The sequence below is a fragment of the Herpailurus yagouaroundi genome, unplaced genomic scaffold, assembly GCF_014898765.1.
Source record: "Herpailurus yagouaroundi ecotype Mexico unplaced genomic scaffold, PumYag 210, whole genome shotgun sequence".
Taxonomy (NCBI): domain Eukaryota; kingdom Metazoa; phylum Chordata; class Mammalia; order Carnivora; family Felidae; genus Herpailurus; species Herpailurus yagouaroundi.
The window spans coordinates 17,597,547-17,618,888 of NW_024412441.1; the positions used below are offsets into that span (position 1 = coordinate 17,597,547).

General features: G+C 47.9%; 1 protein-coding gene across 7 annotated transcripts in view; it reads right to left on the reverse strand.

Annotated features, from left to right (window-relative positions):
* Positions 1 to 21,342, reverse strand: part of FAM178B (family with sequence similarity 178 member B) — a 116,206-nt gene that overhangs the window by 75,117 nt on the left and 19,747 nt on the right. For all 7 annotated transcript variants that reach the window (XM_040453954.1, XM_040453952.1, XM_040453950.1 and 4 more), the window contains exons 2-6: positions 16,682 to 16,751; positions 16,041 to 16,480; positions 14,236 to 14,297; positions 11,760 to 11,867; positions 6,310 to 6,462 (exon numbers count right to left, since the gene is read on the reverse strand). In XM_040453954.1, the coding sequence (XP_040309888.1) occupies positions 6,310 to 6,462; positions 11,760 to 11,867; positions 14,236 to 14,297; positions 16,041 to 16,480; positions 16,682 to 16,751 (833 nt within the window). The remainder of the gene's footprint in view (positions 1 to 6,309; positions 6,463 to 11,759; positions 11,868 to 14,235; positions 14,298 to 16,040; positions 16,481 to 16,681; positions 16,752 to 21,342) is intronic.

Genomic DNA, 21,342 nt, shown 5'->3' on the forward strand with positions numbered 1-21,342 from the left:
CTCAGGCATACGGGACCCCGTGGGGCTACAGGAAGCTCTCAAAAATCAAACTGCCAGCATGGAGAGGAGCCTAGCTTTGAATACTCTGTGGCCCTGGTAGACCATCCAGACAAACAGGATCCCAGGTCCCTATAAAACGACTTGAACTATTTCACGTGGCCGTAGGGCCTCTGGTGGATGGTGCTTTCAGAGTCACTTCGGAGGGGCTGGCTGGGTTTCACCACCCTTCCTGGGTACCCCCAGGGAGGCTGGGTTTGGGGTAGGGTTCTCTGACCCTCTGCATTTTGTGAATGCTCCTTTGCTCTCTTGTTCTAAATGATGTCTCAAAGGTGATGAATATGGATTCCAGGAAATGAAGAAGTAACTTCATGTCTGTTCTCCTTTTTAATGGCCAGATCCATGCAAAGAACATTTCAGATAACTCTATTTCAGTCAATTTCAGATGACTCTAGATAGAAATTTCATCGGTAAGCCCAACCTTCTTCTCCTTTTTAAAAAGGACATATTTTAATCTGCCAGGAACAGAATGCTCCAAAAGATAGATTCTTGTCTGAGCCAAGTTGCTGTCTCTTTGAGTATGTCCAGGCAATTTACAAATTGTATATATATTTTTTTCCAAAATATTTAAGTTCAGGGGAGAAAGTGGCTTTGTTCCTATGTCTGTGAAGCTGACCACTCTAAAATAGACCTTTATTTGTACATACAAACACGTGTGCACCCCAGGGCTGCTGGCACACTCTGCTCTAATTCACGTGCTCGGTCACACAGACACTTTCATGGGCTGACCCCGCAATGCACGCATGGTTCAAGCACAGCACCCCGAACACAGACAATAACCAAGTGAACAATGCCTGGAAGACCTCACAGATTGACACGCCCTGGCCAGGAGCCATGTGGCAAGGAGGCTGGTACTCTGGAACTCTAAGGAGACTCTGGCTCTGGCATTCTGCTCAGGGGGCACCCCACCAGTTTCTCAGTAGGGGAATTGATTGTACAAGCCCCTGTTTGCTCAGATCATCACATTTCCAACTGCTGCTCTGAGGGAGAGATACCCTCTGGTTACAATGTCTCCTTTTTCGGCTCTGCCAGCCTCCCAGCAGCCCATTATCTGCCAGAGAAAAGATTAGGCTGCCTTTGAGTTCGCTGTTGCCCAGTTAGGTTTAGCCTATAAGACAAGGAGCAAGAGATAGGCAGAAAGGGCATGATCCAGCTGTGCCTTGAAAGGAATGGCTTTCAAGGAATTCTGTGCTTAGAGCTATGTGAGAGGCAAGGAATCTCCTGTGTAAGCTGGATCACAAGCCTAGTGTGTGCACGCTCGGTGAGGGCAGTACTGCTTCACCTCGGTGAAACCATGAGCCCTCTCCCTTCAATGGCAGGGATAAGGCTGATTGTGCAGACACTGCCCCGGATCTGTGATCTGCGGCAGGAGGGGGAGCCTGGAGGAAAAGGGTGGGGAAACTACGTGTATGTGTCCAAAGCTCATGCAGGTTACAGAAAGGTTACAGAATCAATTTTAAATTTGTGAAAATACCCACTTCATGTCCGCAAGCCAAGAACGCTGACCCTGGGTCCAACTGGGTGCCTTTGCCTGCTACAAAGCCAATCCTAAACTGGAAGTTATCCTGAGACTGTCAGAGGACCTGGGAGTGAGAAGGGGAGGGACAGAGCCTCCTGGGCAGCACATGCCAAGCAGGCCTGGCTGGGCGAGAAGCCCCAGCTGTCAAGTCTGAGGATCCCTGTGACAGGTTCCCACCTGGGATAAGAAGTAGCCACAGCCAGAATACTGTCCAGCCACCTGTGGCAAGGCACAGGAACAGAAGGAAGTAAGGGGGGGGGGGGGAGGAGTTTGGTGGTGGTGGAAATTGAGGGGAGGGGATTAGCCGAAAAAGGGAATCACACAAAACAAAGGACCAGCTTGGGTCAGCACGCTGGGCTCCTGGGCAGAGTTGTGACCTTCTACTTGGACTGTGTGTTCCCGATAACGCCTGAGTACACATTCCTCTAGCCTCTATATCTTCATCCATTTTTTGGGCAGCAGTCCCAGAGGGCAAAGGATCTAAATGCGCTGGGAATCCCAAGTGATGGCAGAGGGATAAGTACCAAGTGTAGTTATTTACACAGCATCAGTTTCTGTGTCTTTGCCAAGTTCCTCAAATGCAAGTTTAAGTCAAATGCCTCAGGAGAACAGAAAGGAATAATGGTCAGAGCCTTCATCCTTGCTCTTCCTCTTTTTCTTTCTTTCCTTTGTTTAAAGATGAGTGAGCACCCTCCAAAGGCAGAAGTCCAGGGATCCCAGCAACCACCCAGCTGGCTGCTTCCGCTGGCTCTTTACTTTTGGGGGCAGCCGAAGCCAGTTAGGCAGCTCAGCCCCATCCATACTCCGTAACTGCTGGATTTATTTCACCCAGGCTACAACCCTGGCATGCCGGTGAGACAGGGAAACCAAAGGGACCCCATGAGGAAGAAAGGTGTTTTTCTCCTTTGCTTCTTATCCTGTTTCTATCCTTGCTAGGACCTACACCCCCACCTCACTTTACACAGGCCTTGTAATGCAAATAGCTTACGGCCTCCCCTTAAGGGACCAGGAGTTAATGATTCTCTAGAACAAATAACACCTAAGGAAGGACCAGGTGAGAATTGAGGTAGCTATCATATGCGTATTTCAGACCTCCGGAGCTAGACATCTGGAAACCAAGGCCTTTTGGCTCCAAGGAATAACATCTGGGCCCTCATCTTTGTTCTAACTGGTTCCTGGATGTTTGAGAGGACACATACATCAGAGCACCGTCCTCAGTAAAAACCCCAGACCCCGAACAAAGACGAGACTCCTGCTCTTTTCCTTTTCCAGTCTTCCAGATGCTCCGACCCTCTCTCTCTCTCTCTCTCTCTCTTCAATAAACTCTACTTTCACCTTCTGCTGGCTCATGTTTGATTTCCACCCTGTGTGAAGCCAAGGACCGTCTTGGCTGGTTCGGCGACCCACCCCTTCCTCCACCCCCCCAGGTCCTTGGACCAAGCTTGCTGGCATCACCAGGAAGTGGAAGAGGTCCTGGCAAAACAAGAGGCCTCAGGGGGATCCACTGCACAAGCCCATTTACATCTACTGGGCTCAGACCCGGCCTCCTCCTCCTGCCTGCAGAAGTGTTCACGGAAGAAGGGCTCCCTGAGTATACACTGTGAACACCTCACAGGAACAGTGGCAGACACACTCTGAGGACACTTCTGACACTCCTGCACACTCTGTGTGGGCCCAGGTAAGGCCACGAACAATTCAGCAGGCAATCTCCACCCTTCCCATGGAGTTTGCCCTGGCCTCTGAGCTGCATGTGGGCATAGGTCCCAATGCTTCTCCCCTTGGGGGGTGATCAGATTTCTTTTTGAACTGCTGTCAAGGGAGGGAAAGGTTCGGCCCCTGGTACCAACTTCTGCCATAAAGGCATGTGACTTTGGTTCCAAGGAACTGACCTCCGAGGTCATACATCCAGCTGGGTGATGACGAGACAGAATCGTCCAGGCCAACTCCAATCCTGGGGCTGTGGGCTCCAGGAGATCGGCTCTTGTGCATAAACCTGTGTAGATGCAGCCCAGGAGAAAGGCCTGGAGCCCACACACTGAGGCTGCCTGCACTTGCCTGGCAATCTGTGCCAAGATTCCCCACTTCATACAGTGGGGAGGAAGATGATGTCCCTCTCCACAGAAGGATAAGGAGATGTGGATCTATTTTAAGAAGTGGCTTTTAAAAGTCGCATTCACTTTTTACCCTAAAACCTCTCCTGTTAAAAACAAAACATGTTCATTTAGAAAGTTCATAAAATGCAGAAGAATATAAGGAAAATAAAAGTTACCTGTAATCTCACAAAGTGCTAGCTTTTTGTATGGCAAAAAATCGAACCATATTGTCTCTTGAGAGATCAAGTAACCTTTTATTCTTCCTCCATTTTTGTGTTTCCGGCTGAGCACAGTGGGGGTAATTATTGAACCACTATTTCCCTCTCTTGTGTCTGGGCTTGAAGTCCTTGGCACAAGTAGGAAATAAAAGATGGCCTCAAGGCTAAATGGTGACCTTCAGGAAGTGGCCCTTACCCACTGCGTAGCAGGGGCCACCTGACCTGACCATGTGTAAGGCGGAGGGCATTCCTCCAGAAAGGCCCTCGGCTCCAGTGGCTGGCAAAGCCATCTCAACTGAGCTTCATTAGCATACTTGGGGGAGGAGGGTCTGAATTCCTCACTCCAGGGAGGCTGGCCGGCCACCTGGCCCCATTTGGCAGGGCTGCCGGGCTCCCGTGTCACTGCTGCATGGGCCATCTCGTCTGTCAAAACACTTCCTGCTGGCAGTCCAGTCTGGGACAGGAAACATGCTGTCCACACAGACCACAGCCGGCTGAGGCAGCTCTGTGAGACGCCTTCCTCTCTCCTCCCCTCTCTCCTGTTCTTCCCCCCCCCCCCCATTCTCCCATTCTCCGCCCCTCCCCTTTCTCCTGTGCCACTACTCTTCTTCTTTTCCCACAACCCCTTGTTGTTTCTTGTTTTCCCTTTTCATCATCCCCTTTATTAGACACCTTTTCATCACGGCAATGTCAGCCTTTACCAGTAGGCAGACAGACACTCAGGCCCAGTCGCCTCATGGCACATACGGGGCCACATTTCACACAGTGTATATTTGTGTATAAAGATGTTTTCTACCATACTGCTTACAGAAAGGTTGGAAGTAACATATATGTTGAGAAAAATGAGGAAAACGGTTAAATATGTTGGGGCATCAATGCCATACAATATTATTTCACCATTCACATTATGACTAATTGAGACATTTGGCCTTGTTTGAATACCATATAATACACATTTTGAAGACAACTGAGGAAATCTGAACACTGACTAATATTAACGGTATGAAGAATATGTATTTTTTAGGTGTAATAATGGCATTTAAGTTGTATCTAAAGGTGGTCCTAAAAAAAAAAAAAAAAGGTAGAGTCTTATCTTTTGACACAAACTGAAATACTTACAGATTAAAGTATATGTGCCTGGAATTTGCTTAAAAATAACCCTGAGGAGATGGCGCACCTGGCTGGCTCGGTTGTTAAACATGCAACTCTTGATTCGTGTCATAATCCCAGAGTCTTAGGATGAAACCCTGCATTGGGCTCTACATTGAACGTGGAGCCTGCCTGGGATTCTCTCTTTCCCTCTCCCTCTCCTCCTCCCCTGCTCACTCATGCTTTCATGCTCTCTCTCTCTAAAAAAATCCTGAGGGGACAACGTTAGTGGGCACTGGTTGAGATGGAACAAGATTGGCTTTGAGTTGACTGTTGGAAGTTGAGTGATGAGTATATGGAGAATTATTATACTGTTCTCTCTACATAAAGTATGTAAAGCTTGAAACTTCCTGAGATAGAAAGTTTTAAAGGAAAGACATCAAAATGCTGTTACCTTTATATTATGAAATTAGATGGGTTTAGAATTAATGAAATAGACATAGGAGCCCTAAATAGCTGGAAAAGACAACAAAACCCCTGCTTTCAAGAAATCACAGGGATAGCTCAAGTTCTGTGCTCCCTGCTGGCTGGTGTGGGTTCCATGGACTCCTCTCCATCCCCTTGGCCACCAAGGCCCAGCAGGGCACTGGCCTCATGAGCACGAGTGGACAGCCACTGCACTGAGTCCTACGGGCTTTCTCTCTTATTCTTAGATATATGGATTCACAACTGCAAGTGTTGAGTGTTACTGTGGTAAAGTTTCAAAATTCCCTTAAAAAGCAACACAGGCAGTGGCTATGTGAGAATGAACGTAAATTTCCTTCCACAGAGGAGAGCAACGGGGCAGCTGTCCAATGTTAACACAGTGTGCACTTATGGCCGGGGACAAACTTTTCACCGTTAGCATTGCACACTGACTGAAGGGTGGTGTCTCCAATGAGCAGATGGAAATGACGATGATGTGCTCTGGAAAACTGCTGGATGGCCCAGAAAGTGGCTCCAGTGTTGATGGAGACAACCCCAAAGGCAGGTATGGTGAGTCTGACTAAAGTTGTTCCATGAAACTGGGGTGTGGGAGAGGAAAAAGCAATATGAATAGGGAAATACACAACTTACCTAGTATTTGCTATAATATAGTCCTTTTCAAAGTATGTGCATCTAAATCAGTAAATTAAATGTTATAAGTAGACATGTGTGACTGTTTCATCTATATCTCTGAAAACAGACGTATCCAAATCGGCTAAAACACGGCTTTGAATTTCTTCATTTGGGGCAGTCCTAAACACTGGGCTCCATGAGGGAGAAGGCCTGGGCATGCCATGCCGACATTTACCTGAGGAAGAGCCCTTCCAGGTGGCTACGTGGCTTCAGGTGTGAACAGTCCAGGATGCAATACAGGGGATGACGTCTGGGTAGAAACACGGTTTCACCGGGATGTACTGGTGGGATGACCTGTAGTGACATGGAGAAGCTCTCCACCAGCATCCTGCCAAAGCAAGGAGCCAGAGAGCCAAGGGTCAGGAGGCACACCTGGTCTGCAGCACAGAGGGAGGCCGGGAAGGCCTGTAGGTGCCCCTGCCCTGCAGCCAGGGCCTGGTGGAGACAAGACTGAGGGGGGGGTTGGGGGTGGGGGGAGACAGCACCACCTGCTGATAAAGAAGGAGCCTATGAGATGCAGACCAAGGAACTCTGCCATCCCACTCTCTGTCATGCACCCCAATCCCTTGCTTGGGACATTAGTCCAGGAGCCAGAAGTCCTGGTCCCAAACCCAGCCCCACCCATTGGCTTTGTTCAGCTCAAACTTTCACTGAGTGCCACGACGTGTAGGTGCCAGGTGCTGAAGGATGAGTCAGTCGTGGGCTGCCACTGCACGCCTAACAGAAAGGTAAACAAAATCATCACAATAGCCTTCAGCAAGTGGGCCAGCCACAGAGCTGCCTGCACGGTGCTGCCAGGGGCAGAGGAGAGAAGCTCTGGGTGCAGCCAGGGTCAGGGAGGGCATCTGCACAGTGAAGGAGCCTGGACTCTTCTTCTGGGGCACCAGTCCTCAGGCTCTTGTGATCAGGAGGACTCCCCAGGGAGGTCTGCTAAAATGCAGAGTCCTAGGCCCTGCCCTGCCTTGTGAGTCTGATTAGTAGATCAGAGCTAGGTCCCAGGGACAGGGAAGGAACAGAAAGAAGAGGGGACACATTCTAACTCTATAGGGAGAGGGAAAAATTGTCAAGATTTAACGACCCATTTAAGAGGGAATAGTGGGTGAAAACAGCAAGTTTCAGATAGGAAGTGTGTACGTGTGTGTGCATAGGTATACACGCAGACATATGCACACACACATTCTTAGACACATTCAACAACCCACATGCATCTGATACACCCAAGTATGAGCTGGAGTCATCCCTAGGGAACAGGATTGGGGGGAGGGATAAGAGGAGACATTTCCTGTTTACTTCATACAACTGTGTTCTGCTTGATTTTTGTAGAGATATAACAGATACACAACACACATTTAACAACAATAATAGCAGCCAAATCAAACAAGCTACAAGCACTGCATCCCTCCTCTTACTGGAGGATGGCCTGAGCCCTGACAGTGAACTTGGAGGGGAGACAGCACTTGGGGCTCCCGTCAGGGTCTGGGACACAAGCAGCTGGCACTGGAAGTGGAGCAGTGTAGCTGGCAGCCCACCGCTCCCCAGATGAAATCTGTCTCACTTTCTGGCCAAGTGACCCAAGAAAAGGTGCTGACGCACGTCATAGGCTCATCCTGAGGATGAAGTGACACAACGCGTGGAAATGACATGAAAATACCAGGGAGATTCTGTCCTGTAGCCTTTTGCAAGCAGCCTCTGCAAACCATCACACAAATGGTAAAATGATCTTCTGTTTTGTTAATTTCTTTGCCATTATGAGTATTTACAGCTTAGGTTGTTTTTGTATTTTAAAAAAAGTACAAATTATTAAAAGCCTTTAGGAATTAGGCTCATCTGTAAAAGGGTCTTAGCCCTATCCCCCAAATGATCATACAAAGGGACTTTTGTGATATTAAATATAATGTATGTGCATTAAGAGTTCTGAGATGAGTCTTCCATGTCTAATTGGAGATTTCCTGTGCAGCCCCAAAGAAAGGATAAAGGATGATGTTGTAGTTTAAATATTCCCCCCTCCCCTGACCCAGCATACATAAGGTCTTTTAACTTTAAGAAATAGAGAATGTAGGATGGCATCTATTCAAGATGCAAGCCAATCCTTAGAGCATGAGGGGATGTTCTGGCTCTGGAAGCTTGTGGGGGTCTCTTCTACAATGGGCATCTGTGGCAGTCATGTGACTCCTGGTCACAGACAACTGTTCTAACAGATGGTGGCTGGCCCCCAGCCCCAGCCTCACCCCTTCCAGACCCACATCTCTCCTTGGCCCCATTCACGGACGGAAGAGGCTGCTGGCTTTGTGCATCAGTGAGTAATTTTCTTTGAAGCAGAATGTTGAACTGTCCCATCAAAAATGATCCCACATCAAAACAACCACCTCAAAGTAGCTGTTGTCAAAAAGGCTTTCTCAAAGTACTACTTGAAAATGTCAGGGGCGCCTGGGTGGCGCAGTCGGTTGAGCGTCCGACTTCAGCCGGGTCACGATCTCACGGTCCGTGAGTTCGAGCCCCGCGTCAGGCTCTGGGCTGATGGCTCAGAGCTTGGAGCCTGCTTCGGATTCTGTGTCTCCCTCTCTCTCTGCCCCTCCCCCGTTCATGCTCTGTCTCTCTCTGTCCCAAAAATAAATAAACGTTGAAAAAAAAAAATTAAAAAAAGAAAATGTCATGTGCCCAGAAAATCATCAGCAATTTCAAAGCCTGGAACACCTGGCTTAAGCCAGTTCCCCAGATAACTCCCTTCTGTGGGGAATTTCAAAACATCCAAGCCACGACTTCCAGAATCCTTCACTAGAAAGGTGAAGAGCAAGAATAGTTAATTCTTGCTATAGAGATTTTTAAAGAGGTTCAAAACGTTTCATTCCAAGGCTATCTATCCATTGAGTAGGACATCTGGGAACAAATCCATAAGTCCCAACTTAGACAATTGTGTTTATCACTTATGTTGCCACCAAGGCACTCTTGTCCAAAGAGGCCTTAGCCCAAACCCAGTGGCTCCATTCAGTCTCCACACTCCACCACATCTGCCCTTTCGGGTTCACCATGTGACTTGCATGACATCCTTTCTCTGGGTCTCTAGGCAGCATGTGAGTAGCTCTCTAACTATCTGGGATGGCTGTTCAAATCTGAACACTCACAGATTTTCACAGTGGAAAGTAAAAGTTAGGAGGCAGGGGTCCTCCCAATCAAGGCCGTGGGTCAGCAAACTACAATCTGTGGCCAACTCCTGCCCATTTCTGTAAACAAGGTTTTATTGCAACACAGGCATGTTTATTCATTTATGCATTGTCTATGGGAGCTTCCCTGTTACAACAGCAGAGTTGAGTGGTTGCAACAGAGAGTGCATGGCCCTCAAAGCCTAAAATATTTACTATTTATGAACACAGAATTTGCTGATCCCTGCTCTAGCCCAGGGATGACTATCAGAAAAACTTGAGAAAAAAAAAAGCACACAGCCAGACAAGGTACTGCTCATAACCATGTCTGGGCAACAAAAGCAATGTAAACCATTTGGAGATCCTAAAATGGAGGCCCCAAAGGAGTCTGTGTGTTATCACTCAACATTCCCTTAGTAAGTGGAGGCAGAATGCGACCTTAGAGTATGCATGAAAACCTGACCTATCATTGCTTAGACCAATGCTTACTAACATAACTCAGGCTGACAGAAAAAGCAAAGCCTGAACAGGCAGATGCTCCAGGGCATGGTGACCAACTGCCTGCAGCCACATGGTCACATGAGGTGACCTCATCCCCTGCAGACTCCACCCCAGCCCCTCCTGGAAACTGGGTTCCTGAGGAAAGGAGGGAGGGAGGAAGGTGGGGGGGGGGGGGGGGGGGGGAAAAAAAAGAGAGGGGGGGATGCCGGGGGGGGACGGAAGAAAGCAAGAAAGGATGAAAGGAGGGAGGGAGGGATGGAAGGAAGGAGGAACCAAGTAAAAGAAAGACATACAGAAAGATCTATTCTGACTTCATTTCCCCCTTCAGCTACTGTGCATTTTTCTCTTCCCACCTCTCCTCTTGTTCTCCTGTGGGACTATTCCAGTTAGGTTCGTCCCCAGCAACCCACCAGAGCTGCTTTTTGTCAAGGTCACCATGACCTCTACATTGTGCCCTTGGGCCCCTGTTCTTCTCTCTATACACTCGCTCCCCAGGTGATCTCATCCAATTTGTGGCTTTAAACATCACCTACACACGGTGCTTCCCAAGCCTGCCTCTCCAGATGAGGGTATTCAAGCTGTCTCCCTGGTCTCACCTCTGGGATCCCCCAAACGAACTCCTGATCCCACAACTGCCCCACCCCAGCCTTCGTCACTTAGTCTTCCCCAAGTTAGACAACTCCAAACTTCCAGTTGGTCAGGCCCAATCCTAGGGGTCCCTTTCAGCTCCCCTCTTTCTCCCATACCCTCCCCATCCAATTCACCAACAAATCCTCTCAGTTCCACCCTAAGAATATATCCAGAATTTGCCTACTCCTTAACCCCCCCACCCTCACTCCCAGCCACCCTCACTTCTCAAGATTACTGCCATGGCTCATTTGCCTGTCTTTCTTCTTCTGCCCTCGCCACACCCCACCCCCATGTTCCCCAGTCTATTCTTGACACAGAGGCAGAGGATCCTGCTTGGAGCAGTGGCGGCCGGCTCACACAGGGGAAAAGCTCAGATGTCAAGCCCACCCTTATTCTCCCTGACCTCCTCTCCCCTGCCCTCCCCTCCAAGGCTGCAGGTAAGTTCCCCCTGCAGGGCCCCCAGAGCTGCTTCACCCCTCCTTCTTAGGGCTCTGCCAGAAGCCAGCCAGCTGCTCACCGAGGCCTTCCCTGACCCTCAAGCACAACCTCAGGCCTTCCACACTCCTTATACCACCTCTCTCTCCTTTCTCCTGAGCACTCGTCACCTATCTTCACTCAGGAGGGCAGAGATTTCTGTCTGGTTTTGTTTTTGCTGAATCCCAAGGGTCTGTAGAAGAGCCTGGCACAAAGTTGGCATTAATAGATGCTTTCTGGCTGGCTGGCTGGCTGGACAGGTGGACAGACGGGTGGCTAACAGGGTACCCTGAAGATGGATTCAACTGTGGTCCCTCAGCATCTCTGAGACACACTGGTTCAGGTAACACCAGCCCACCCCCAGCCAATGGCCCAGTTAAATCATGGCCAGGAGACCCCCGCCCACATGACAGCACTGACAAAAGCCATCTTCCTTTCTCCAGACAGGGGAAGATGAAAAATGTCATATGGCCATATTCTCCCCTTGAAAGACAGTTTTCTCTTAGACTGTAGTTTTGTGCAGTTATTTTCCCAAGAGATCTGGTTCTATAAATCTGAGCAGACAACCGGGGCGGAGCAGGCTGTGTTTTTATAACTCATGTCCTCAAAGGCCCCCACTGGACGCTGACACACAGTAGGTAATCAAATATTTCTGTAACCAATGAATGAATATAGGGTTTTTTGGGGGTTTTTTAAAATGTAGGTTTAAGAAAAGGAGGCAGCTTGATAACTCATAAATGTACACAAATTGCTGGTAAACTGTCTAAAACCGAGAGCCAGTTGACAATCCTCTGCCTTGAGAGGTGGATGCAGGGACTGCCCCCGCCCCCCCCCCAGAGTGGATGGGCCCCTGCCCCTTCCTGTGCCCACTACCCCCCACCTGTGCTCAGGTGTGAGAGGCGCCTCATCTTCAGCCAGATCCAGGGAGTAGAGGTCAGGACAATCATGCAGAAGCAGCTTCTCTCGCTCCTGCCCCAGGGCCTGTTCCCTGCAGAGAGATGAGAGCCGACAACAGAGGTCAGCGCTGTCCCCAGTCATCCAACCCTGATACTGGGTTAGGCCTAGGAATGGGGGCCACGGCCCTGAACTCCTGCATAAAGGCCTTCAATGTTAGATTTGGACGGGGCAGGGGAGAGGCATCACGTTGCATCCATTGCGCTCTCTCTGAATAAGCAGATAAGAGCAGACAGGCCTCAAGGAAAGTTTTCACCACACAGCTTCAAACATGCCTTTGTTTGTGTGCCTTGTTTTGGATTTGCCCACTTTTTTTTTTTTTTTAATTTTTTTTTTTTTTAACGTTTATTTATTTTTGAGACAGAGAGAGAGAGAGACAGAGCATGAACGGGGGAGGGGCAGAGAGAGAGGGAGACACAGAATCAGAAACAGGCTCCAGGCTCCGAGCCATCAGCCCAGAGCCCGACGCGGGGCTCGAACTCACGGACCGCGAGATCGTGACCTGGCTGAAGTCGGACGCTTAACCGACTGCGCCACCCAGGCGCCCCTGGTTGGATTTGCCCACTTTTTAACACATCGAGGCCTGTGCCTAGCTCCTTCTCCTCCTCCTGGGGTCGGGCCACACTGACCTGGAGAGGTCCCAGGTTCATGGCTCCCAGAGCCCCTGACACATGGCCTGCCTCTCCAGCCCCAGGGGCAGTTCTCCAGGTCCTGCTCATTCCCTTCCTCTCCCTACCCTGTGGCCTCTAGCCCCAGAGGTCTGTTCCCACCACAGCCTGCATGCCTACCATTATCTTGCTAGATACCTGACTCCCTCACCTCCCTCCTGCCCTAACCACACTAAACTCCCAAGCAGGTACAAGTGCATCCTTCGGCCTTCTGGATCCTTGCTTCCACAACAACCAGGGAGCCTCCCCAGCCCTTGTCCTCCCCCTCCAGGTGCTCGCCCTGGCTTTCCCCAAAGGTCCTCAGTTCCTAAAGATTTCATCTCCAGCCCAGGCCGCTGTCTGGAGTTCAGATCCTCCTAGCCAGCACAACTGGATGATTTCCAGCTGAATGTGCCCAGGATCCTCTGAAGCCACACGTCTGGGTCTGAATTCCCTTCCACACAGGTCCCAGAGCCCAGCCACCCAGGTAAGCAGACTCATCACAGCCCTACCACCTTCCTCCCGAGACCCCACCCAATCACTGTTCACCCTCCTTCCTCTCTCACCCTTCCCATCCATTCTCCATAATGTAGCCTGAGCGATCTCTGAAACACAGCAGGAATCACATCACTATCTCCTTAAAATTCTCCCAACTCAACCTTGTGTTCACGAGGCTTCTCGTGACCCAGCCCTGGTTCACATCTTGGCTGTACCTCCTGCCATGTGGACCACCAACCCCTACTCTGCAGTGCTGAGAATTCCAGTTCTAGTCAGCCACCAGAATTATCTGCCGTACCCACCTTCACATGTGTGGTCACCCATGCTGCCCCCCAAATCTTCTTATCCTCCAAAGTTCAGAGATAAGGATACCTGTGGGGAGCCTCTTCTGACCCCCAGGTTAAATCAGGTGTCAGTATTCCAGGCCCCTCCACAGCAACTTTCTAGCATGGGAGATAGTGGAATCATTCAGTTAGATCTGCAGGTGAGAGGCTCCTGTACAATCACTTCCACCTATCTGGCACCTGGCACAGGACCTAGCCGAGTGAGAACCTCCCAGTGCCAGGTGCCTCGATGAGCTTTACTTGCCTGCATCACCATCGTGGCAATAGTTAGGCTATACATCTCCATCAAAGCTGCCTGCCTTTTCCCCTTCTCGCCCACGGAACACTTGAGTGGGAGCTGAGAGGCTGCCACACGGGCATGAATTGGGCAGAAGAGAGCAAGGGATTCTCCTTGCATCCCACCCACAGTAACCCTGAACAAGGGCTCTGGATGTGGCAGAGGTCTGGGGCTCTCTGCCTTCAAGATGCCCCCCTGCAGGGGCGCCTGGGTGGCGCAGTCGGTTAAGCGTCCGACTTCAGCCAGGTCACGATCTCACGGTCCGTGAGTTCGAGCCCCGCGTCGGGCTCTGGGCTGATGGCTCGGAGCCTGGAGCCTGTTTCCGATTCTGTGTCTCCCTCTCTCTCTGCCCCTCCCCCATTCATGCTCTGTCTCTCTCTGTCCCTAAAATAAACGTTGAAAAAAAAAAAATTAAAAAAAAAAAAGATGCCCCCCTGCAACTCGGCTGCCATACCACGTGCTCACTATTGATCAGAGCACACAGGACGCTCCAGGAGACACGCCGTGTAGGAGTGCAGCAGGCTGCTTGATCCTGAGGCAAGTATGCTGGGAGTCTTAGAGGACAACCCCCCCCCCCCAAATTGCTGCCAACCCCATAGAATGAACATCCCAAGATGGACCCTTTTCCACGCTTACCGCTTCTCCTGTAGTAAGTAATCTAAGCTATTGGCATAGCTCTCCGAGGCTCCAGAGGTGAACTAGAGAAACAGGAGGTGAGAATGGGAGACAAACAGAAAGACAGACAGATAGAAGGGGAAAAAGAATAAAACTTAATCTAAATTAAGCCCTTTATTTATTTTATTTTTCTGAATAGGCAACCCATTCAAATGATTAAAAAATCAAGAGGTATAAAGGCATATAGTAAGATGTCTTGCCTCACCTGCATCCCCAGCCAGCCAGGTCCCTCCCCACAGGTGACCACAGGTGTTTGCTCCTTGGTGTGCTTTCAGGGACATTTTATCCACAGACAAGCAAACACTAGTACATTATAGACTCCCTTCTGCCACCACCCGTAACACAAATGGCAGCAAACTATGAACCCTATTTTATACTTTGCTCTGTTCAATGAGTAGGATGTCTTTCATTTTTAAAATTATTTAAATTCGGGGCGCCTGGGTGGCGCAGTCGGTTGGGCGTCCGACTTCAGCCAGGTCACGATCTCGCGGTCCGGGAGTTCGGGCCCCGCGTCAGGCTCTGGGCTGATGGCTCGGAGCCTGGAGCCTGTTTCCAATCCTGTGTCTCCCTCTCTCTCTGCCCCTCCCCCGTTCATGCTCTGTCTCTCTCTGTCCCAAAAATAAATAAACGTTGGAAAAAAAAATTTTTTTTTAATTATTTAAATTCAAGTTAACATACAGTGTAGCATTGGTGTCACAAGTAGAACCCAGTGATTCATCACTTACATATAACACCCAGTGCTCATCCCACCAACTGCCTTCCTTAATGTCCATCACCCATTTGGCCCATCCCTCCATCCACCTCCCCTCCAGCAACCCTCAGTTTGTTCTCTGTATTTAAGAGTCTCTTATGGTTTGCCTAATTAATAGTATGTCTTGAGGGCATTCCATATCAATACTAAAGAGATAAGTTAAAAAAAAACAAACATTTCGGGGCCCCTGGTGGCTCAGTCGGTTGAGCGTCCGACTTAGGCTCAGGTCATGATCTCACGGTCTGTGAGTTTGAGCCCTCCATTGGGCTCTGTGCCGACAGCTCAGAGCCTGGAGCCTGTTTCGGATTCTGTGCCTCCCTCTCTCTCTGACCTTCCCCGTTCATGCTCTGTCTCTCTCTGTCTCAAAAAAAATAAATGAACGTTAAAAATAAATAAATAAATAAAACACCACAAACCTTTCTAATGTAGGACTAGAACATAATATATTAATTCCCTCGTGGTGGGCATTTAGATTACTGACAATCTTGGGCTATTACAATAATTAAGTCCTATTCTCAGAATAAACTTCCTGGATCCGTGTCCCCATAGTCTACCTATAAACAGCTATATATTCTCACCTAGCTTAAAGCTCATCACTAAAGTTTCCATTTAGGCATGTCAATCCACTGACTAGAGTTAGCCCAAGTCTTTGTGCCTGGCCTAGCCTAGACCCAGGCACCGAGGTCCCTCTTTTGCCCAGGTGGATAACCCCAACCTTAGCCTCAAGAGCCTTGAAGGCTCCCACACAGAAGTGGGATCAAATTTGGCACCACCCCAAGCCATCTGTTAGCAGGGACTAGTAGCAGATATAAGGGGAGAGATGCATCCTAGCCACAAGGGTTCATAGATGGGGAGAGGTTGGGGGTATGCAGTTGAGGAGGGATGGTTAGGGGCAGGTGGCCGACAAAGGGCAGTTGGGATATGGCCAAGGGAGAATGGCCAAAAAGGGGGTGGTCTGGAGGTGACTGAGGAGAGGTGGCAAGGAGAGGAGGCCAAGGGGTGGCTATTGGCTTACCAAGGTGTGGGTGTCCACCACCGGAGCTGTAGCCTTCTGGCTTGGGCCTGCCATGTTCCCGAACAGCTTCTCCAGTGAGGTCAGTCTCCCCTGGGGGTCCAAGTCCTGGGGCTCCTGGCCTAACTCCTCAGGCAGCTGGGGAGCCCATGTCCTCAGGCCCTGAGGGCCCCCTGGGCCTAGCCACCTCTGTGCTGGGGCCCCCCTGCTGGCCTGTGGTGCTCTCAGGTTCAGGAACTCTATGGGTGGTGGGCTCCAATCAGTGGGGAACATGTCCCCGGCTGCATGCACTTTGCGCTTCTTTGACAATTTGGGAGTTGGAGCTGAGGTGGGACTGCAGCGCCGCCGGGTGGGGTGGAGGAGCCCCTGGTGCAGAGCATGGTCGAAGCAGCTGCTCTTCAGGTTAGGCAACAGGGTGGGTGCCACAGCGGCTGCCTGGACCCCTGTGGAAGGGACAGAGTATTATGGTATTCCACCACCTGCCCACCACCATCCCAGCCACCGTGCCATGCTGGGTGAGGAGAGGGGACAACTCAAGATTGCTGTGGGCAGGATGCAAGGGGAACACCTCAACCGTGGGTTGTCCACTTCCTTGTGGCCCTAAGCCTCAGAATGGCTCTACCTGTACAGGTAAGAGTGCCTACCTTCTCTCTGAGGAAGGGCTAGCAGCGTCTTCTGGGTCCTGGCCATCTGCAAACTGCTGGACGTTCTGTCCTAGAAAGAACGGCTTGTCAGGTGAGGTGAGCCTCCAGAAGAAAGCTAAATGCTCTGAAGTCCTAGATTCCCTAGAGAGGAGGGCAGGGCCCACTGGTGCCCAGGAGGGAAATCCCCCTCCAGTTCTACCCCAAGGACCAAGCTTGTGCACCATGAAGATCAAGTTGCTGAGGTGAAAGGGGCTCCATGTGACCTCTCATTTCAAGGATGTGATAGGCAAGTGTAAGGACATCAACATTTTTTTAAAACCTGCATAAAATCAAAACTAGCATAAGTCCACAGGAAAGTTGTGTACTGAGAAGACACTCTGCACGTCTTGCTTGTTTGGTGTCACCCCCATAAAGGTTGTTTGCTCCCAAGGGACAGAGCAGGGCTATTTAGTCCCCGCCATTTTCCCAGAACCAGCACAGACCTGGCACACAGTAGGGCTTGGTGCGTTTCTGTTGAATGAATGAGTTAAAGATACCCAGAGGTGGTACAACAAGCCCCCTCCAGTGTTAGGAGCTGCCCATCCTCAGCTAAGATGGGCCATGCCTCACACACACAGACACCTCTCATCATATCAGATTCAGGATCAGATCAACTGAAATGCAGATGAAAGGCGAATATCTGAATGAGCTAACGACCAAACGAAACAACCATTTACAAAAAACACAAACACTAACTCAACCAGGATTCAAACTCAACAACAGTGGAAGACACTCAAATCAATATGACTCTGAAGTATTCTTCAATGACAATGAAATCATAAAAAATTAAAAATTCATAATAACAAATGTTGACAAGGCTATGAAGAAATATATTGCTGTTAATACTGTAAAATGATTTATTCTTTTTAGAGAGCAATTGATCAACATAAAAATAACTGCAAGATGCGCCTGGGTGGCTCAGTTGGTTAAGCGTCTGATTCTTGATTTCGGCTCAGGTCATGATCTCACCATTCATGAGATGGAGCTCCGCATGGGGCTCTGTGCTGACAGCGGAGAGCCTGCTTAGATTCTCTCTCTCCTTCTCTCCCTTTGTCCCTTCCCCACTCTCTCTCTCTCTCTCTCTCAAAATTAATAAATAAACATTAAAAAAAAAATAACTACAAAAATGTTCACACCTGGGAGAAGGGAACCCCAGAAACTTGTTCCTCCACGAAAGCAATAATTAAGCGGACAAAATCTGTCAGAACCAATACTTACAGAACTCTGGAATCTAATAAGAAACTGATAACAACCAGGGAACGAAGGCTTAATGAAGAAAGAAGCTGCTAAATTTCAGTAAAATTATGTTTGGGCTTTTGAACTTACCCACCTATCATCCTCCACCCCCAGCTAAGAGGCAGTTGTGGAGGCTGGGTTCCCGGTGTGGCTTGCTGGTGCCACGGGGGCAAGATAAGCTTTACTCTCAAAGAATTGTGGTGGTGTGTTTTAGCCTGTCCCCTGGCGGCTCCCGGCTCCCCCGGGGGATCAACTCATCAACTCTGGGTCTTACCTTTGTTTTATCCCACTTGGAACTTTCTCAGGGCTGGAGTGGCCTCCAGGGCAGTACTTGTTGAAAGTATTTAAAAACAAGGGGACCACCACAACCACCTGGGGCAAGGGATAACAGGTAGGGCAAGCAGCAGACAGTCTGCAAAGTCTGAAAAGGAAGAGGCTGAGGAAGGAGATACATGTTGGAGTAAAAGTTTTAAAAAGCTCCCACGTAAACCCGAGAGTCCAGAAGGCCACATGATTGCCCAGGGTTAACGTGTGCTTAGGAAAGACCTGAGAAGACCATAAGTTTTTACCTCTGGCTGATCATTAGGCTCCACATAAGCAGATAGTGAAGGCTTAGGCAGAGTTGCATAAGGTCTGCCTAAACTTTGAAGGAGTACTCCAACACACAACCAATCTCTAAAGACCAGAAGAGTTTTATTGTGGTGGTGGCGGCAGCAGCATTTAAGGGACTTTCTAACAACTTACCAGTTAACCACCAAGTTAAAGGAACTGGGACTTTAGTGACTACACACAACAAAATAATAATGTCTTTACAAAAATAGCTTAGAAAAATCACTAAACAAACAACTACAACTCACAGCAACCAGCAACAGCAAATTCAGGTGGGGGGTAATCCTATTTACATAGTTACTGCATTATAATAGTCAAAGTGGATAATTTTCAACAAAAATTACAAGGAATACAAAGAAATAACAAAGTATGGCCCATTCAAAGACAGAAAAAAGAAAGGAAAGAAACTGTCCCTAAGAAAGCCCAGGCACTGGACTTACTAGACAAAAACTTTAAATCAACTGCCAAATATGCTCTAAGAACTGAAGGAAATGATGACAAAGAACTAAAGAAACCAGGGGAGAATAAGGTCTCACCAAATAGAGAATATGAATAAAGATAAAGAAATTATAAAAAGGAAGTAGACAGATGTTCTGGAGTCGAAAACTATAAAAATTGAAATGAAAAACTAAGTAGAAGGCTTCAACACCAGATGTGAGCTAGCAGAAGAATCAGTGAACTTTTATTTGGGTCAATTGAGATGATCAGTTCTGAGGAACAAAATGAAAAAAAGAATAAGATGAACAGGGCCTCGGAGACCAGTGGGACACCATTAATTATTATCAATAGATGCATAATAGGAGTCCAAGGAGTAGAGACAGAGATGGCAGGGGTGGGGTGGGGTGGGGTAGAGGGGGACAGAAAGAATATTGCACTTCCAAGAAGCTCAACAAATTCCAAGTAGGATAAATTCAAAGAGATCTACACCTAGATACGTCATAATGAAACTTTTAAACACCAGGGAGAGAATCTAAAAAGCAGGAAGAGACAATGCTTCATCACCTACAAGGGAGTCTCAATAAGATTAACAGGTGATTTCTTATCAAAAACCACGGACATCAGCAGACAGTGAGATGACATAGCCCAAGTAAAGACAGAAACGACTATAGACCAAGAATGCTGTCTCCCACAAAACTATCCTTCAAAAAAGGAGAAATGAAGATATTCCCAGATAAACAAAAACTGAGAAAATTTCTTTCTAACAAATTTGTTCTATCAGAAATACGAAAGTATATCCATCGGGGTAAAGTGAAAGGAAGGATATTAGAGAGTAACTTGAATCCACATGAAAAAAAAAAGAACAGTGATAAAGATAAGAACATGGGTATACATAAAAGACAGTATAAATGTAGTTTTTATTTGTAACTCTTTTTCTCCTATCTTATTTAAAATACAACTGCATAAAGCAATAATTACAAATCTGTCTTTATGGGAAAACAATGTCTAAAGATATAATTTACATGACAATAACAGCACAAAGGAGGGGGTGGGAATAGAGCCATATAGTTGTAAAGTTTTGTATCTTATTGAAATTAAGTTGGTATTAATCTGAACTAGACTGTGAACTATGTGATATTTATAGGTAAGTAAAAATGCAAGTATTACTGTATTTTTGGTTTGTAATTCTTCTCCTTTCTGTATTGATTTAAAAGACAAATGCATAGGGGCGCCTGGGTGGCGCAGTCGGTTAAGCGTCCGACTTCAGCCAGGTCACGATCTCGCAGTCTGGGAGTTCGAGCCCCGCGTCGGGCTCTGGGCTGATGGCTCAGAGCCTGGAGCCTGTTTCCGATTCTGTGTCTCCCTCTCTCTCTGCCCCTCCCCCCGTTCATGCTCTGTCTCTCTCTGTCCCAAAAAATAAATAAACGTTGAAAAAAAAAAAAAAAAAAGACAAATGCATAAAACCACAATTACACATCTATGTTAATCAACACAACACACAATGGTTCAAAGATGTAAACTGTTACAATAAAAACATAAAGGGGAGGGATGGAATTGTATAGGAGCAGAGTTTTTGTATATATTGAAGCTAAATTGGTAATTTTTTTAAAGTTTATTTATTTATTTTGAGAGAGAGAGAGAGAGAGAGAAAGTGGGGAAGGGGCAGAGAGAAGGAGAGACAGAATCCCAGCAGGCGCTGTGCTGTCAGCACAGAGCCTGATGTAAGGCTCGAACTCACAAACTGTGAGATCATGACCTGAGCCAAGATCAAGAGTTGGACGCTTAACCGACTAGGCCACCCAGGAGCTCCTGAAGCTAAACTGGTATTAATTCAAACTAGTTTGTTACAAATTTAAGATATAAATTATACTTTCCAAGGTAGCCACTAATAAAATAATTGGAAACAGAAATGAGCAAAGAGCCAAAATGGTACACTACAAAACAGCCAATTAAACATAAAAGAAGGCAGTAATGGAGGAACTGAGGAACAAAAAAGATGTAAGGTACACAGGAAACAAAATAGCATAATGGCAGATATCCTTTCATATCAATAACTAGCTTAATTGTAAATGGAGTGAGCTCTCAAATCAAAAGGCAGATATTACCAAAATAAATTAAAAAAAACATCCAACTATATGCTATCTGCTAAAGACTCACTATAACCACATAGGTTGAAGGTGAAAGGAAGAGATACCCCATGCAAATAGAGACCCAAAGACAGCTAAAGTAGCTATACATTAGTATTTGTCTGGTATTAACCAGACAAAATAGACTTTAAGTCAAAAATTACTGAGACAAAGAAAGCCTTTATATATTGATGTAAGGGTCATTCATCAAGA